Below are 18,142 nucleotides of genomic sequence, written 5' to 3'. Positions count from 1 at the left end.
CCCATGATGCATTAAGGACAATGCTCTTGACCTCACTTGGTCCTTCCCAGGTGGTCTGGAACCTGTTAGAACATTTTCTCTGAGCAGTGGTCACTTTAAGCCTGTTGGGGATGTCCAGGTCTTCTAAGGAACCCCCATGAGGGTCAGTAATCTTGAGCGAGAGTTTTCAACCAAAAACTGCCATGGCTGGAATTTGGAGGGGAAAAGTAAGTTGTATCCTGTCAACTCCCAGCCTCAGCTCCCCACATTTTCCCTAGAAGGAATTACACGCACACACTAGAGCTTCATTCAGATTATCAGACTCAACCTTGTGGGACATTTCTGGCTGGGATAAGTAGGGGACCTGAAATGGAGGTGGTACTGCCCTTGTCCTTCTCCATCCAATCTGTTCACACCCCGTCCTCCAAGCCCACACACCATACACCGTACACCTTCTCTTTCTAATTAAACATTGCCGCTCCATGTTTACATCCCAGGATGCTGTAACCCACTGAAGGGTGTCTTCAGGGTTCCCTGTGTGTCCTGAGCAATGGCCTCAATGGCATGCAGTGCCCCAGAAAAGGGTCAGGTGGCCCCGCTTCATCCCTTGGATGGGTCATTGACTCACTCGGTATTGCAGGCAGCTCAGTCCCCCTCCACATACTCAATAATCTCATCGGTTTGGTGGGGATACTCTTCCTATCAGGCAAAAACAGGGTTTTTTTTAAGTTTATTTCTTTATTGTAAAATAAAACACGTTGGTTGTAAAACATTTGGAAAATCAAAAAAGTACACAGGAGAAAATAATTATTGCCCATAATCCTCCCTCTCAGACATTTAGAGAGATAACCATAATATTTTGATGTATTTCTTCTAGCACTTTTCCCATGACTCTATATTTTCAAGGAAATGTATAACACATATTCATCAAAAATGTTAACAGAGTTGTCACACAGGAAGGAAAGGAAGTAGTGTCATTTGGCCTGGAGTTTATACTTGGCAGCTCCTGGCAGCTGCTGCTAAGGTCACATCTCTATGACTCTATCAATTTGTGTCTCTTACAGTGGAATCAGGTGTCATAAGTGCCAAATGTTGTGGGATTGATTGACCCACACACAGCCGATTTGGCCATCCAGCCAACAAAATAACTGGCTGCAGCCCAAGAAGAGGGTGGGTTAGAGCAGCTTCTCAGACATTAAGGTGCAAAGGAGTCACCTGGAGAGCATTAAAAATGCAGATTCTGATTCAGTAGGTCGGGAAGTAGGGACCTGAGATTCTGCATGTCTAACAGTTTCACAGGTGATGCAAATGTGACTGGTCCCTGGACCACATTTTGAGTGGCAAAGGGTTAGGGGACTGAACCCACTCCCATTTCATTCAGCAAATAAGTATTTAGGTCCTACAATGTGCCAAGCACCGAGTAGGTGATCAGAGGGGAAGACACCTTAGAGGCGACACTGGGCGCCAACACTGCTCAGCAGTGGACTTCACAGCAATTTCCCCAACCCGGCCTGATCTGCCAAGGGCTTGGTGCTGGTACCCACCCCACCATCATCCTCAGGACTGGTCTTGCTGAGCACATGCCCTGATGTGCTTACAGGGTTGGAAATCCTCTCAGCACTCCTGCCCACCCTTCAAGGTTTTAATTGGCACGTAAATTGCCCGTTGACCTAACTATTTTTGCCTGCCTCATCTCCTTGTATTCAGTCAGCCAAAAAGAAAGGGGCTTTCAGTCCCAGCTCACCCTGGACCCTGTGTCAAGCTGGGACAAGGACGGGCCTCCAGAAGGTGGAGAGTGCCAGTGACTTCCCTCATTCCTGTCCCAGCGGGAGGCACAGGCATTTCCAGAGAGGCAGCTGAGGGGCCTGTCTCTGCCCCCTAGGGCAGTGTTGGCAGTTCCAGCCTCTCCCCTGCTGATAAATTTCCCTGTCCCGGGTATGAATGATCATTAATAATGCCACCGCCGCTCTATGTTTGCTCAACTCTGTTTGCAGAATGTTTCCACACTCTCTCCCTTACTTTGTCCTCAAAACAGCCCTGTGAAATATACAATAATCTTACCCCACTGTATAGATGAGGGAGCTGAGGCTCTGAGGAAGGAAGTGACTTACCTGAGGTCACAGAGCGGAAAGCGGTGAGGCCAGGACCAGAGCCCAGGTGTCCGGTGCTGATGAGGTACCAACACCCATAAGTCAGGCTAAGTTCTCTGCCTCTACCTCCTAAAAGGGTAAGGAGGGAATGATACGCTGTGCAGGACCCAGCTCAGCCCTGCCTCTTCCTTCTACCAGGGTCCCATTGCCTGCTGGAATCTTCCATCACGGTCTTCAGTTTAAAGCACATGTGTGAAGGACGCTTTGTGGAAGGTCACTTCCAGCTACCAGTTAGTTTTTGCTAAGAAGTGAATGTGAGATCCCTTGAGGGGGGCATAAAAAATAAAATAGAAAGATCTCCTTAGCTTTTGGATTTTTAATCAGGGGAACATGCGGCACTTGCGGGGGGGATGATTTCTTCAGCGGGGTATAGATGGGAAGAGATGCTCAAAGTCAGTGACAGCCTGTTTTAATTTATAATTCTGCCTCTGTTTGAAATGCACAGAGAATCAGGGAGAAATGAGTAATAATTCACTAAGGTGCTGTCACAGCCAGGAAGCGGTAGGGCCGTCTTTGTCAGCCTGCTGCTGCCAAGAAGGCTGAGACAGAGGAAGGACACTGAGAGCGGTGGGTCTGGCTCGAGAGCTGCTGTGTGGAGACAGGCCTGGCCGGGGCTGTTGGGTACTATCAGGGTAGCCTGGAATGGCCCACTAGCTCCTCGGGGCTGAGAGCCTTCCCTGCAGCCATTCTCCGAGTAAACTGGGGCAAGGGAGCTCTCTCTACCCCTCTCCTCCTGTCCTCCTCCTTCTGTGGGCAGTGGGGAAATATATGGTCTATAGAACTGACTGTGGCCTCTTCAATGGGACCCGAGGTCGGGCTGATGTAGAGAAAAGCGTAACAGGGCCCTTTATGCTGAGCCAACAGATGATATAAAGAGGCCCCAGGGACTGGGATTGCTTAGTCAGGATAGGCTAGGTTATGCGGCAGTAATAAACCTTCCCCAGATTTCAGTGGCTTAACATAACATTTACGGTACCTGTCCACTAAGGGTTGGAGTGGGAGGGGCCTCTACCCCATGGGATCTCTCCTGCTGGCAGAAGCGCCACCATCATGCAGCAGCGCCCCCAGGAACGAGAACTCTCCTTGGCTGCTTTAGCAGAAGAGAGAGTCTGAAAATTACACCAGGGCTTTTCACAGCCTCAATCCACAGGAGATGCACAACACTTCCACTCACATGTCATTGGCCAGAACTAGCCATGTGGCTTCACTTAACTGCAAGGGGGTTGGGAAATAAAGGGGAGCAAATAGATGGTTTTGAGCAATATGTGTCTCTGCACACAGGGGTGATTTGAGGGACCCAAACCAACCAACTCCCAGCCAACAGTACCACTGCCACCACCACATTCTTATCATTGTGCCATTAGAAATGTATTTCAGTGAGTTACACACTGGCTTTTCTAGGATCATGTTCATGGTGGATCTGTATAAAGAGCACAGAATTTAAAAGCAGAAGAGCTGGGTTCAAATCCCAGCTGGGTTACCTATTGGCTGTGTGACCTTGGTCAGCTTGCTTAACATCTCTGAGCCTCTGCTTTTTCATATATAAAACTGGGTTAACAATATCCCATATTATTATTTTCTGAAGATCAGAAAAGTATAAACCAGCACAAGTACAAGTTAGGGATTGGGCTTCTCTTCACTATGAGCATGATTAGACATTGAGGGTCTGGCTGGGGAGCTATCATTAACGAGGATGGTCATGCCTGGCTAACTTTACTTGCTGTTGGTATATTTTGCCTTTAGCTGTCCTGGAAATGACTGTACCCCTGTGCTCTCCCTGAAGGTAAACTCCCTGCTGGTTTTTACTGCAACTTCGAGGATGGATTCTGTGGCTGGACCCAAAGCTCACTGTCACCACACACGCCCCAGTGGCAAGTCAGGACCTTAAAGGATGCCCGGTTCCAGGACCACGAAGGTACCACCCTCTCTTCCTTTCCCCTGGTGCCCACCTGGCCAGACAATAGACTTGGGGCACCACCCCAGAGACACTGGACCTCCCCCGAGGACCTGCCCTGGGGTACACCTACACAATTCCCTCTTCACACTCTCTTGAGCATTAGAATGATTAAATCAAGCCAAGGCTAATGTCACCTTTTGATCCTTAAAATGAGAACTTTGATCAAGGATTAGCTGAAAGATAAGAATAAAAGCAACGATAATAATAATCCATTCATTTAACAAGTGTTTGTTGAAACCTACTATGCATCAGGCACAGAACTCCTTGAGAGATAAGGAAAACTGTAGCCCTCTTTATGACTGGGGAGGCTGAGGCTCAGGGAGGCCCTTGTGTCATTTGCCCCAGAACTGTGCCCTGGGAACCTCGCCCCATATCTAGACCATTGCCTGTGGCCCACCTTCCTCAGTCATACCCCCCGCATCCAGCTGAAGCTGGCAACTCCCACGCTCCCCTCATTAGAATCCATCCTCTCACGGCCCCTGCTTGACTGCCAGAGGGGCGAAGGGCCTCCACACACCCGAGAGATGCCACCCACACTGGGCTGGGCTGACTCCACGCCTGGAGGAACTGGCCTGGCCTTGGGATAAGAGGAGGTCTGTGAGGCCAGCATGTCTCCAAGAGCTGGGCTACTGGAGAGGCCAGACCATCCAGCCATGGGCCTATCCTTGGTCTGTACACAACGGCTAGGCCTGCGCAGGCCCTGGGGCCCACTTCTCTGCAGGATGGCGGGCAGGGGGGTCTCTCTCGCTTCCCCTCCTCTTCCTTCCCCTCCCCTGTATTTACCTGCTCTTTGTGGAGCTAGAGTCCCTTGTACCAAAATTTCTCTTTTTCCAAGCAAAGATCATACATCCTACAGATTCCTTTAAGAATTAATAATAATGATAAATGTGAGAGAAGACAATGTCCAGATGAACCACTGAGGATCTCAGAGCCCGTGCAGTTCTGTCCTCGGTCCCTGGAGTTGGCTGCATCTAATGAGTTGGCTTTGGGCCCCGTTATAAAGAAGGCTGAGTTATTGCACCACGGGGGAGTGCTGCAGGGCCCTCCCCAGAGGTGGAGGCCAAGAGCTCCTGCTTCTCCTCCCGGCCTCCTCACCGCTCTGCCTCCTCCTCAGCGCCCTGTCTGTAGGAGCAGAGAAGACAAACAGCTCAAAGCTAGACGTGATCTTCACATCTCTGCTCTGATAGTCACTGACAGCACCCGTAACGAAGAAATGTCCAGCCCTGTTGAATACCTCTAGTGACAGGGCTCTCACTACCTCCGAAAGTAGCCCTTTCCATTGTTTAACAAGTCATAATCAAACGCTGCTTTTCTTCATCGAGCCCCACCCCTCTGTAAATTCTACTCATTGGCCCTGATTTCTGTCTCCTGGAACCCCACAGAACTGAACTATGCCCTCTCCCACAGAGGCAGCCCTTCAGATATTTGAAGACAACCATCATGACCTACCGACCACGAAAGGGCTTTTCTCTCCTGGGTCACATAACCCCAGCCACTTGATTTTTCCTCAAGGATGGGCAGGGTGCTTTCTAAGATTTCTGGCCTGGCCTAGTTACTCTGCTCTGGACCCACCTGAATTTGTTACTTGGTAGTAACTCTATAAAGACTTTGCTAAGAGAGAAAAATAGAAATGAAGGACTGAAGTCCTACTTGGGGTTCTCTGAGGCCCCTAAAAAGTCACGGGCTCACTCTGGCCCCATCTCCATAGCACCTACCATCTACAAAATACTGCTGGAGGTTTGCAGATGCTTCTTCCCACCACCACGTGGGGCTGGGGCTCATGTTCTGCCAGGTTTTCAGGCAGGTCAGTGCTTAGAAAACAATAAATGAGTCTTCCTGGTCAGGGCATGGGGCACAGGATGACCTGGGCTCCGCAGAGGGGAGAAGACAGTGAAGGTTTAGAGACCATTGGAGGGCAAATCGCTGGCATGACTGGAAATGGGGGGCAGGGGTGGGCCTGGGGGAGTCCAGCATACTTCAGGCTGCTCCCGGGCTAGGAGCTAAAGCTGGTGACCTTGGGAGATCAAGGATGCAGTAACCCAGATGTACGGTTCTGGGACATTGCAGGCCATTTGGAATGAAGACCTGTGCATGAGCCAAGTTGTGTAGACAGTGATCAGCAGACTGTCTTATCCATTAGAGGCAGCAGGAAACCTGTATCCTTAGAGATGTCCTGAGGCTAGAGAAACATGGTGCAGGGCCCGTTAACCCTGCACCCCGAGGCCCTCCAGTGCGCGAGGATGGTGCGTCTTTGACTCTTTTCCTCTCTGCCTAGGCCACGCCCTGTTGCTCAGCACCACTGATGCCCCCACCTCTGAAAGTGCTACGGTGACCAGCGCTACATTTCCTGCACCGATGAAGAACTCTCCGTGCGAGGCAAGTCTGTGTTCCTCTAGTTCTCTGCCTTCTCCTCCCACCTCTGGGCACTTCCAGGTGAACCCACACGGATGAGCAAAGTAGCCTGATGGTCGGGCTGCTTGTTCTCTTGCAGGAGGACAAGAGGGCCATTTGAGCCAACTTCTAGGCAGACAGTACCCACCAACGTGGTAAAGTCCCATCTGCAGAGAATCTTACCTTAAACACCATACTTAGCTTCACTGAACTATTTGCAGTAGGACCTTGATTTAAACAAAACCAAAAAATATTTCCAAGGCATAGCAAGGGAGGGTAACCGCAACTTTCTACAGAATCCTTTTTAAAAATGTCAATCTCTTATAATACATTTTAAATATTATAGAACATCAAAACTTTAACTTACGTAAATTTCTCTAAGGCATCAATGGCATTCAGTGAGGTACCTCCAGAGCCACTTAACCAAATGGTTCGTGTAGCTGTTACCTCTTTAATGTGAAGACTGAAGGTGCCATTAACACAAGGGCAGGAGACCAGGAGACTAGGGACCAGGAGATGTGCCCCAACAGGGCCCAGTGATTAAGCTCGTGGACTCTGGAATCAACTACCTAAGTCCAAGTCAGGTTCCATCACTGACTGGCTGTACAATTTGTTTGATCAGCTAATAACCTCTCAGGGCCTCAGTTTCCCCACCGGGAAAGTAGAGACAATAAGAGTGCCTACCCCAAGGAGGTGAGGCTTAAATAGGTTAGTATATGTAACGGGCTTATCACAAGGTCTGGCACAACGTAGGTACTACAATAGTTAACCAACGGTCTCTGGTACCCTGTATAATTATGCAAAGGAGAAAGGGGGAGGAGGAAGAGGACTTTAGCCAAAAACCTGCCTCCATGCTCTTGGAGAGCCGGGCCGTGCCTGTGCTTCTTTGCACTCCCACCAAGCACTGCGTCAACACCTTGCACACAGTAGAAAGCCAGCACAGAGTTTAGATTTGGTCTGTCCTCTCTTTCTGGAAACTCACAGGAGAAACTCCTTTCTGGCTTCATTTCAGGAATAGCTCTGTGCCCGTGGAGCAATTTGTTGCCTTTGAAATAGTGGGCATTGTGAAACTGACCAGATTCGCTTCCCCTCTGCGGGGCTGCTAGCAATCCCAGGCAGGTGGGGCTTTGACCAGCAGAGTTGCAGGAAAGAGCCTTCCCCTGCTTAGGGGTACAGGCAAATTCAAGCCCTCCAGGCTTTTTGTGAAATAAAAACCCACAAACATAAAAAAAAAGGAGAATGGAAAAGATGTATCAATGATGTTTTTTTTAATCAGAAGAATGGTCAGATTAAATCGGAGGCTTTACCCAGTAAGCAAATAGGGGTTCATGATGTGTAGTTTGTAGCAGCCTTACTCCTGGTTCAATTTTATAACTCTACATTTGCCCCATCTTCCTTACCCTCTCCTAGTTTATGTTATCTGACTAGGTTTTGTGTATCTCTGTGAGCCACCTTAAATCCTTTCTTGAAGAAGTCAGGGCACAAATAAAGAGATTCATTATGTTAAATTGTACTTGAGAAACCACGCTCTCCGGTGCAGATGATGGAATTACTCAGTCATCATTGATATTTCTCGGGTGCCTCAGAGCAGCACCTAGAAAGGGAGGCTTCTTAAGAGGAAATCTAAATGAGGAGAGTTGGTTGGCCCATCTGAGAGGTGAGGGGGATCCTTAAAAGCATTTCATCTTTAAATTTATTCTTCACTGGATTTAATATGAGGCTGATTTCAGAAAAAGAAATGTCAAGGTAAAACCGATATTTTTCTAATACTTCATCATTTCTCTAATAACCTTTGGGTTGATCAATAGCTTAAACAGGTGTTTTGTTTTACTGGCCTGTTCTATTATTCCTCCAGTCACATTTGCTCTGGGCTGTTTCTGCTATTTCCTGCCCTTTTACAGAACTTGGCTCAGCACAGGGAGTGAAGGGAAGGCAATGAGTCCATTCCACAATCAGCTCACAGTTATTTCGCATTCAGGTTTCAGACTATTCATCTCAGGCTGATGGGTCTTTGAATTCCCAATGTTGGGGGAAATGTTTTCATCAGAAAAATAAATGACCAAAATAGAAATATGCATTTCCAGGTTCGTAAGCCCTGCCATCTATTTCACTCGAATCCTAAATGCAGAAGGCAGGAAGTTGATTTCCATCTCTCCGGCTGGCTGAATGTCAGCGACGGGGAAACGGATGTTGCATTGCTGTGTGAGATTGTGTGAGGTTAACCCCCCAGCCCTAAAGAGGCCTCCGATGGCTGTGGGGCCCCAGTGCAGGAAGGTGGACACCGGATAGAGCCAGGGGTGAAGGTCTCTGATGAGGGGCAGGCCCACGGGAACAGGTGGCTGGCTGAGCTGAGCTCCAGGCTGACACCCACCACTGAGCATCTTCTCTAAACCCTAACAGTCCTGGTCCATGGCCTCCAGGGAGTTGAAGTAATTGCAGAATAGCTCAAAATACTCCAAGAAACCCCACAATCATCAGTGGATTCCATAGGGGAATTGGTGTCGCCTTCGATGCCTTTCCTTGAAAATCTAGCTGTAAGCGAACTGGTAGGCCTAGGTTTCTCCAGCTGCAGTCACTTGGAAAACATGACAAATGCAGATTCTTGGGACCCACCCCAGACTTCCTGAATTACATAACTGACAGGGGCCCGGGGATCTGCATTTTCAAACCCCACACTTGGTGATTTGGATGCACGTTGAAACTTAAGAGTGACGGGCCATAGGCGTCCTTGCCAGTTGTGACCGAAATTCATTCTGAGCCCATGCTGAGAGTTATCCTCCATTACCTGGGACTCCAAAGAGTGTGGTGTAATTTGCCTTTTAGAAAGATGAGTCAGAGAAGGGGGCAGAAATGACGGGGCGGGGGACAGACGTGGTGGAGACAGAAGGGGCTGGGAGAGCACCTCTCAGAGCCTGCGTGGAGCCGGGTCAGGTGCCCACCGACCACGGAGACAGAGCCAGGGTGTGTCTTTGTGCCAACCAGCTTCCAGAGCACTCGGAAGCCTTCCAGCTCCGGCCTCCTCCCTCCAGACCCCCGCAGCACCGCAGCCAGCCGCCTCTCACCACCGTCTGCTCTTGGTGCACACGCCGCATCCACCACGGCCTGCACGCTTGCACGAGGGGCTTGAATATTTAAAGACTTCCGCCCAGCCCTGCCCCGCCCACCTACCACCAGCTATTCCCTGCGGGAAAGTGAGGCGCCACTTACGATATATTCAGATTTCATTTTATTTTATTTTTATTTTTATTTTGCTGAGCTCCAGTTCAAATAATTAAAGTTGCCACTGGGGAGGGGAGCCTCGCGGTGGCTTTCCTGCGCTCGCTTGCTGTCAGAACTGCTCGCCTCCGCTGTGGCTGGGAGACACACTGGGATGTGTCTAGCGTTGCAGCTGCGGGTGATAAAAAGGACGGGAGAGTGGCAGGGGCCGTCTCCGCCCCTCCCCTGCCTTTCGCACATCCTAGAAGCCTGAGTGTCTCAGCAAGCCCGGTGTGGCTTGAAGTTCTATTTTATTTGAATAGCCTGCCTGTGACTAGAATATCTTAAACCATGTTCTCAGGACAGAGAAAGGCTGGCGGGGGGGAAAAATGGGCTTCCCTCAATCTCCTCCCCCCTCCAAAACATGGAAGTAGTTTTTCATCTATGAGCTGCAGGAACGAAGGGGACACAGGAAGTGGCACGTGAGCCACTTAATTTGTGGTGACAGCCTAGGGCAGGCCAGTTCCCAGCTACTGGTTTTCTGATCTTGCCAAAGCTGCAACCACCTCTGACCTCTCCCTGCACACGTGTGCGAACACGCAGACACACACACGCTAGGGCTGGAACACAGCCGGTCCTTTCTACTCCTGGCATGAGCCCTGTAGTGATAAAAGCTTTCATTAGCGGCTAGGAGCTGCTGAGATGGGAGAAGAATGCGACCAGAGGGGCTCCTCCATGTCGGCATAAGCTCTCTGGCCTGCAGGGAAGGAGACCTCCGTTCCGTGTCATTAAAACCAGCAAATGTGGCCAGAGGAACGTGGGAGAGGAGCCTGGCATCTGGAATTGCCTTCTGCCACCTGTTAAGTTCTGCTCAAAGCCCCGCTGAGAAGGAGCCCGCTAAGCGGTCAGGGCCCCCAAGGCTGGAGACTAGGGAGTTTTTCAGCGAATTGCACTCTGGTTGATTTTGTAAGGCCTTCCAGGCTGCTGGTGACCATTCCTGGACACAGGGCCCATCCTTTCCCAGGGATTTGGCTGGTGGGGCATTCTCCAGCATCTCGGTGTAACCCACAGTGAGTGTCATGGCTGTGTTGATGGGGCTTAGTCAAGCTGACCTCACTCCCTCCCCATGGGCAGACAAACAGGACTTCCAGATAGGAAGAAGACAGGAACTTCGTGACTCCTGTGTTTTAACAGTTTATTAAATTCAATAGCAAAATCCCCCTTGGAAAGGCAAAAAAAGGAGAATAAGAGTAATAATAATTCCTCTAGGATGGCTTGAGGTAGAAAAAAATACAAAAGCTGAATGGCTCTTCTTTTGTCAGCCCCACCAAACCCTCGACAAGCAGGAGCTAAAGACGCTAAGAATATTCTATGCAGCTCACTTTCTGGAGTAGATCCTAGGTGTCAGGGGCTGCCCCGCCCGTGATCTGGGTCAGGGTTCATGCAGGGCTGCCCAGGGGATGGAGCATTCCATCTGTTCAGGACAGGAAAGAAATGTACCCAGAGATGCACAGCCAGTACATACAAAATCAGCATCAAACTCAGGCCTTATGACTTCAAGCCTCGTGCTCTTTCTGTCACATTGCCCTGCCCCCGGCAATGGTGGTACCTTCTCAGCTTCTGGGGAGTTGATGTGGGCCTCAGAAGCATCCCTGAGGACTGGCATGGCTCTCACCTAACCCAGAGCCCTCACCCTACCTCACCGTAGATTCCTCATCTCCAGAGGCAGGAAGGAAATTCATACCATTTTGTAGCAGACTAGTTACCCACTTTGCCTCTCCTCAAGCTGGGACTAGTTGCTGGGTCTAATTCCTGAGCAACCAAGGGGACACTGCCACTCACCTGTGGGACTCAAATGTTATTTGTACCTTGTATGTGCCTTGTTCTCAGCCCCACGTGCTCTCACTTATTTTAGCAAATCAGGAAGGAGAAGCTACCCCAAGAGGCCTCATGAGCTTGATCCTGAATAAGGCTGTCATTTCCTGGATTCATTCCACATTCTGCCTAGAACATGGGCCCACCTGGGGAGAAGGAAACTTCACCCTTCCCTTCTCCCTACTTACCATCCTCCCCTGTGTCTCAGCTGAGTGCTGACTGGTGGAAGAACAAGCAGTTTCTTCCAGAGTCCACCTAGGACAGCCTCTGCCTTGTGTGGCCAAGCAATGCTGCACAAACACTTTGTGGTGGCTGCAGAAACCCTCTCTGTAAATAGTTAGGGCTCAATGCCAAGCTAGGGGGGATTCTGGGGCAACACCATCCCTAGCTCCCCTCCCACGAGCCTGAGCACCTTTGCACGGTGTTTGAGGTCTGGATATCCAACTCCCATCTCATCTAATGCTGTGACATCCACTGCAGTGACAGAATGCTCACCAACTCACTGGCAAGTCCTGCTCATCTTCGGACAGCTCCAGGCTTCAGTGTTTGCTTAAATCAAGAGCAAATCCAGCTAGACTTGCCAGGGCTTGTTTTTGCACCCTCTACTCTCTGCACCCCTCCTCTTCCTGCTTCGAGGAACCTTGAAGAAGCAGGGATAGAACTCCATGCTTCCTGTGCGACATTCAGCTGGGTTGTCCATCTCTGTCCAGGACGTCATGGTGGGCCCAGCAGGAAGCACAGGGCCCCTCTGGCTCCCATGCGGTGATGCTGACATCTGAAGCAAGTCATCAGAGCAGCGCGGTGGCCCCAGGCAGCTGCCTCCCCCCTGCCCCATGGGCAAACAGTCGTGACATCTCCCATGTCCAGAGGAATCCAGCTGGTCATTCGGGGTCAGGACAAAAGGAGCATCACCAAGGCAGTGTGACGTGGTAGGAGGAGCAGCACCTTGAGGTCAGGCAGACCTTGGTGGAATCCTGCCACTTTCTAGCAGGGTGACCTTGTGCAAATCACCACACTCGTCTCAGCTTCAGTATCCTCTGCAGGCCTGTTGGGAGAAACAAGTAGCCAAGGTAGAAGAGTGCCCGGCCCGGATCTGGACACACAGTAGATGCTTAATAAGTGTGGTTTCTGCTCCTCCACTGCTGCTATTACTATTATTACTTTTGTGATGAGTCCAAGATCAAAGGCCAGAGCCTGCCCTATCCTGAATCTGGAGAATTTGGTCAGGGGTGGCACCCTCAGGACGAGATACATGGCAGCTGCCAAGATGGGACCAGAAAGGCAGCATGGAACTTGGCTGGATTGGATGGGCACACAGATGCCTGGTGGGAGGACTGAGGAAGGGAGGGGCACAGAGGGTCCTCACTCAGGCGGTGAGCCAGCGAGTATTCATTTCAAACCCACCATGTGACCCACCGTGCAGGAGACAGACCGCAGGAATCTGGGATCATTTTAGTGTTTATTCAGCAGAAAAGTTAAGAACACTTACTTTCAGTATGACAGGTCCTGGTCTCCAAGTTACTTATGAATCACTTGGCTATGTTACATTAAAAAGCAAGCCAAAATTCTTAACTAGAGCCCTCAAACACCCTAAATCTTTGTATACCTAGGAGAAAGAAACCTTCCCTTAGTCTGGGGCTAAGGGAGGGACCCTTAATAACTGTAAAGTAACTAAAGGAGTACAGTAGCCCCCCCCATATCAATGGAGGATACGTTCCAAGACCCCCAGTGGATGCCTGAAACCACAGATAGTACCAAACCCCATATATACTATGTTTTATCCTATACTGACAGGTGGGTAGTGTATACAGCATGGATACACTGGCCAAAAGGATGATTCTTGTCCCAGGCGAGACAGCGGGTCAGCAGGAGATTTCATCATTTTGTTCTGCTACTCAGAACGGTGCAGAATTTAAAACTATGAATTGTTTATTTCTGGAATTTTCCATTTAATATTTTTGGACTGCAGTTGACCTTAGGTAACTGAAACTGCAGAAAGGGAAACCGCTGATTAAGGGGACTACTATATTTTTTAAATAGTGATCCCCTCCTGTGTGTCTGGCACTGTGCTAAGCATCTCACTCGCATTATCTTATTAACAAAACAGACTTGTGAGGAATTGTTACCCCCATTTACTGATGCAGAATCTGGGGCTTCAAAAGCTTAAGTAACTTACTAGTCACCCTTGCTAGTGAAAGGCAGAGCCAGGATTCAAAACAGGTCTGTCCAACTCCAAAGCCAATCCTGCAAACAATCTAAGGTCCCTGGACTAGACTTAGGTCACTCAAGTCAGTCAGTCTCCCTAATTGGGAATAAAAATGCCTGTGTTACTTGCCCGAGGATCAGATGAAAATAGGAAAACTCTTTGTAATCTCTACAATATTTTCTGAATGGCAGAAATTATTATTATCCCTCTTCTTACTCTGCATAGGCATGAAGAAGCCACTGCTGACATAAATTCAGACGTGATATGTTCTTATTTCTCCTCTGGGTCAATTAGCAACATGCAGACAGCTTGGGAGCATTATTTTGCACAGTTCCTAGTATTAGCACCAGGGAGATGTGCCCAATGAACCTGCTTCATCATAATTCATTAATTAATTGTGCAGCTTCTCAATTGTGGGTATAACCTTGATCCAGGATAAGCGCAAACAAGGAGACTCCTCATCGATTCTCAAGGTCCAACAAATATGGCCCTACTGAGATTTGGAGTCAAAATAATTCTTACCTCAGTACCTAGAGCTGGGAAGCCACTGGAACCTAGCATTCTTTCACCACTTACTGTAATGTGGTTGATGCTGCCAGAACACATGCTAATGGGCTAAAGTAATCAACAGCCATCGTAATTACAGTCAGACATAATTAATTTAATACCTTTGAGTCATTCAAAATTAATACCTCAGCCATTACCTGATGAAACTGAGGCATAGAAGAATTACTGTCAAGGCTCATGGGTGTGAATAAAGTCCTCCTGGGCACTTGGCAGAGATATGGGTCCGATTCCAAGTCCACCTGTTAATCATACGCCCTTGTGGCTCCCACTAGTGGTGATCATTATAACACATTCATGTGGTCGACATGCATGGCCAACCTGTTGGAAGCACACTCTCCCCAGCTGTCAGGGAATAAACACTCCCCAGGTGGCTTTGCGACTTGCCGATACTCTCGTGCCTGGAGTCCATTCTCTTTCTGATGGCTGTTCATGAAGGTTGTAGGAATTTCATTTCACAGAGTCAATCCTGTTCCCCAGCTGAAGGATTTCAAAGCTATTTCTCAGCATCATCTCTATCACCTACAGAGAAACTGAGGCACAGACGAGGTTGTTTGCCCAAGATCACCTCATTACAATGTAACTCAAAAGAAAATATTGTTTTCTCCCCAAAAGACTGGAAAGATAATTCTATAGGGAACCTGGAATATAAAACACTGGACTGAAATTTTTAATACAGCATCCTTCATCCTGTCCTATTCTGCTTTTTGTGAGCTGTTTATCTCTGACGTTGTTCCCTGCCTGCTTTTTCCAATACAGGAAGAAGGAACTAACATTGATAAATGTATTTGGTAAGGTGGGCACTGGACTCATAATCCTATTAAAGTCTCCTAGTGACTCTATAAGGAGAGTACGGTTGGCCCCATTTCACAGATGAAGACTGAGGCCCTGAGATATTATGTCATAAATAAAGACAGAAATGTTCTTTCTGATTCCAGAGCCACAACATGACCGCACCTCATTCCCCCAGAAGCTCCCACCTTCCCTTGGTCTTCCTTGCAAAGCCCGCAGTTCAGGCCAGAGAACCTGATCCTCCCCAAAGCGGTGAAAAGACGGCGCTCTCTTCTCCCACTTTCCAATGATATCGGAATCCTCCCTTGATGCCTTTTTTAATGCAGCATTTATTGTTTTTTCTGATTACAAAAATGCTCTGCATTCATTGTAGAACATTAGGAAAAACTAAAGAAGAAAATTGAAATTGCCCACAGTCTTACCCTCCAAAGATAACCCCTGTTACCATGTTTGTACATTTCTTTCCAGGCGGATAAATGTAGATTTGAGCAGAGGGATAGATAAAGGGTTTGTACAAATTTGGTATCATACCATATGAGCATTTTGTGTCTTCTTCATTACTTAATATTGTATTTTCCTAGATCAATATCATTCTTCATAAATGTGCTTTTACCCTAAATTTATTCACTTTGTTCTAGTTATCAAAAGTAATAGATGTTCATTGTAAAAAATTTAGAAAAGAAAGAAAATACCAAAGAAGGAAAAAAATACCCGTAACTTCGTAACTTCACCAGCCAGGGATCCCATGGTTATTATTTTTGTATATAATCTTCATTGCTTTTCTTCCTGTGTTTTTGCAAAGGGGGCATGTGGATGTCCCTGGCTGGGTGTTCTCTGCCTTCAGTGTGATGCCTGAGAAAGAAGGAAAGACATGGGGTGCTGTTTTCAGAAAGGATCTCAATCTTTTAAGTCTCTTACATGGCCAGGAATCCTTAAGCCTCCGTAATTGCAAGTATTTCCCAGCATATTTTATTTGCTTGTTATCAGAAATCCGCATCTGGCCTGCTTCTTGCTGAGTTGGGTTGATTTTTCATTAGGCTATTTATAGCTAGAGAGTTGGTGTTTATTTTTTCCGGGTGAATTAGAAGATGGTGTACAAAACACTGGGTTTTGCAGTGAATCAGTACTCTCAGTTAAAATTAATAAGACCACATTGAAACCAAGGAACTCTTAAAATTACAAATTCAACCAAGGGAGAAAGGGGGGTGGTAGGAGGAATTGGGAGATTGGGATTGACATATATACACTATTGATACTATGTATAAAATAGATAACTAATGAGAACATACTCTATAGCACAGGGAACTCTACTTAATGCACTGTGGTGACCTAAATGGGAAGGAAATCCAAAAAAAGAGGGGATATACATATATGTATAGCTGATTCATTTTGCTGTACAGTAGAAACTAACACAACATTGTAAAGCAGCTATACTCCAATAAAAATTAATTTAAAAAAAATAAAATTACAAGTTTACACCCAGAATTAACAGCCCTGTTGCATCTTAGATTGGGAAGAAGCTTTAACCTCCATTCAAAGCTTGGATGTCCTTGACGACATCCCCAATCCTGGCCATCCAGTGAGTGCTGGGTGACCCATAGTGTGGGGAATATCGAAGGAGTACCCACCCCACCGCCACAAACAAGCGCATTTCTGAGCATCTCAGTCTGTTAAAAAGTGTTTTCTTCTGTTTAAGTGAAATACGCACTAGAACATCCATTCTTGGTTTTGTCTCTACTGCTAGAATACTTGCAGCCCTTCAGAAATGCAAAGAAACGTAGCACCTCCCCCTCATAGCATTTCCTATATTTGGGGGTGCTGCATGCTAATAGACATTATTTGATACCATTGAGTCTCTTTTGTCCAACTTCAGCCTAAATTCCATACTGATTTTTTTTTTTAATTGGTTCAAGAGAAACTTGTGAAGTTGCCACGAGGTATGCATAGCAAACAGGGGGCATATTCTAGGCATAAAATTGCAGTCATTACCTCTGGAGGAGGAAAGGGCCATGAGAGAAATAATGGCATTAGGCCTAGCCACAAGGCTGCTCCTGCTTTACATACAGAACTTTAATTAATAAAATGACAAACACTGGTAGCACATAATTGGAAAGTCTATTGGGCCCCACCAAGAGGGAGGGAAAAATGGCCCAGAAAGGGTGGGCTGGAGCCAGAAAATACAATTGCTGGTGGCGTGCTCCTGGCGTTGTCTCTTTTCACTTGTCTCATTTGTTGTCTGCATGTAAAATGGTTTATTAGTCAAAAGCTGTCACTTATAACCTATATCTATTAGAATGGGTCTAGAAAGGATCAAAAATTTTATCGTTACAGGTTCTGACAAGTGTTACTTCCCATAAATATTATGTAGGATTTGTATAAGATTTCCCATATTTGTGTGAATACATTTGAGATACACCACACACACACACACACACATACACACATTTGTGACAATTAATTGTCTGGCAGAGGCAGAAACAAAGGTTGTAAATGGTTTAAAATGCACTATCTCCGTAATTCCCCCAATATGAAGATGCTTCTATGAAAGATCTTATTAAAATATAAATTCTGATTCAGCAAGTCAAGGGTAGGGCCTGAGACCCTGCATGTCTAACAAACTCCCAGTCATGCCAACACTGCTGGTCCACAGACCACACTTTGAGCAACGAGTATCTAGAAAACCTTCACAATACACACCCAAAAGATTTATGTATTACCGTAATATGTTACATGTGTATAGCTCTATAGATACGGTAGAAGGAACATAGAACCTAGTATGGAATCCAGGTCTGCAGCATATGGGCTTAGTGACCATGCATGACATACTTAACCTCTCTAAGCCTTAGATTCCACATCCGAAAAATGGGTATGATAATACATACAGGAAGGGATGTTGTGAGTGTAAAATGAGACAGCATATGTACGAGTGCCTAGTATAGCTCTCTAATATTCAATAAAAAGTCAATTAATGCAGGAATAAATTGCAGACGTAGAGAATGGACTTGAAGACATGGGGAGGGGAAGGGTAAGCTG

General features: G+C 47.4%; 1 protein-coding gene across 1 annotated transcript in view; it reads left to right on the top strand.

Annotated features, from left to right (window-relative positions):
* The window catches only part of ALK (ALK receptor tyrosine kinase), a 756,061-nt gene that overhangs the window by 628,480 nt on the left and 109,439 nt on the right, over nt 1-18,142 (top strand). Inside the window, exons 8-9 of the mRNA XM_061210871.1 lie at nt 3,913-4,044; nt 6,362-6,462. Coding sequence (XP_061066854.1) covers nt 3,913-4,044; nt 6,362-6,462 — 233 coding nt within the window. The remainder of the gene's footprint in view (nt 1-3,912; nt 4,045-6,361; nt 6,463-18,142) is intronic.

Source organism: Eubalaena glacialis, chromosome 14 (genome assembly GCF_028564815.1).
Source record: "Eubalaena glacialis isolate mEubGla1 chromosome 14, mEubGla1.1.hap2.+ XY, whole genome shotgun sequence".
Classification (NCBI taxonomy): domain Eukaryota; kingdom Metazoa; phylum Chordata; class Mammalia; order Artiodactyla; family Balaenidae; genus Eubalaena; species Eubalaena glacialis.
Note: the sequence above shows the minus strand (reverse complement) of the source record. Positions and strands in the feature narration are given on the sequence as shown.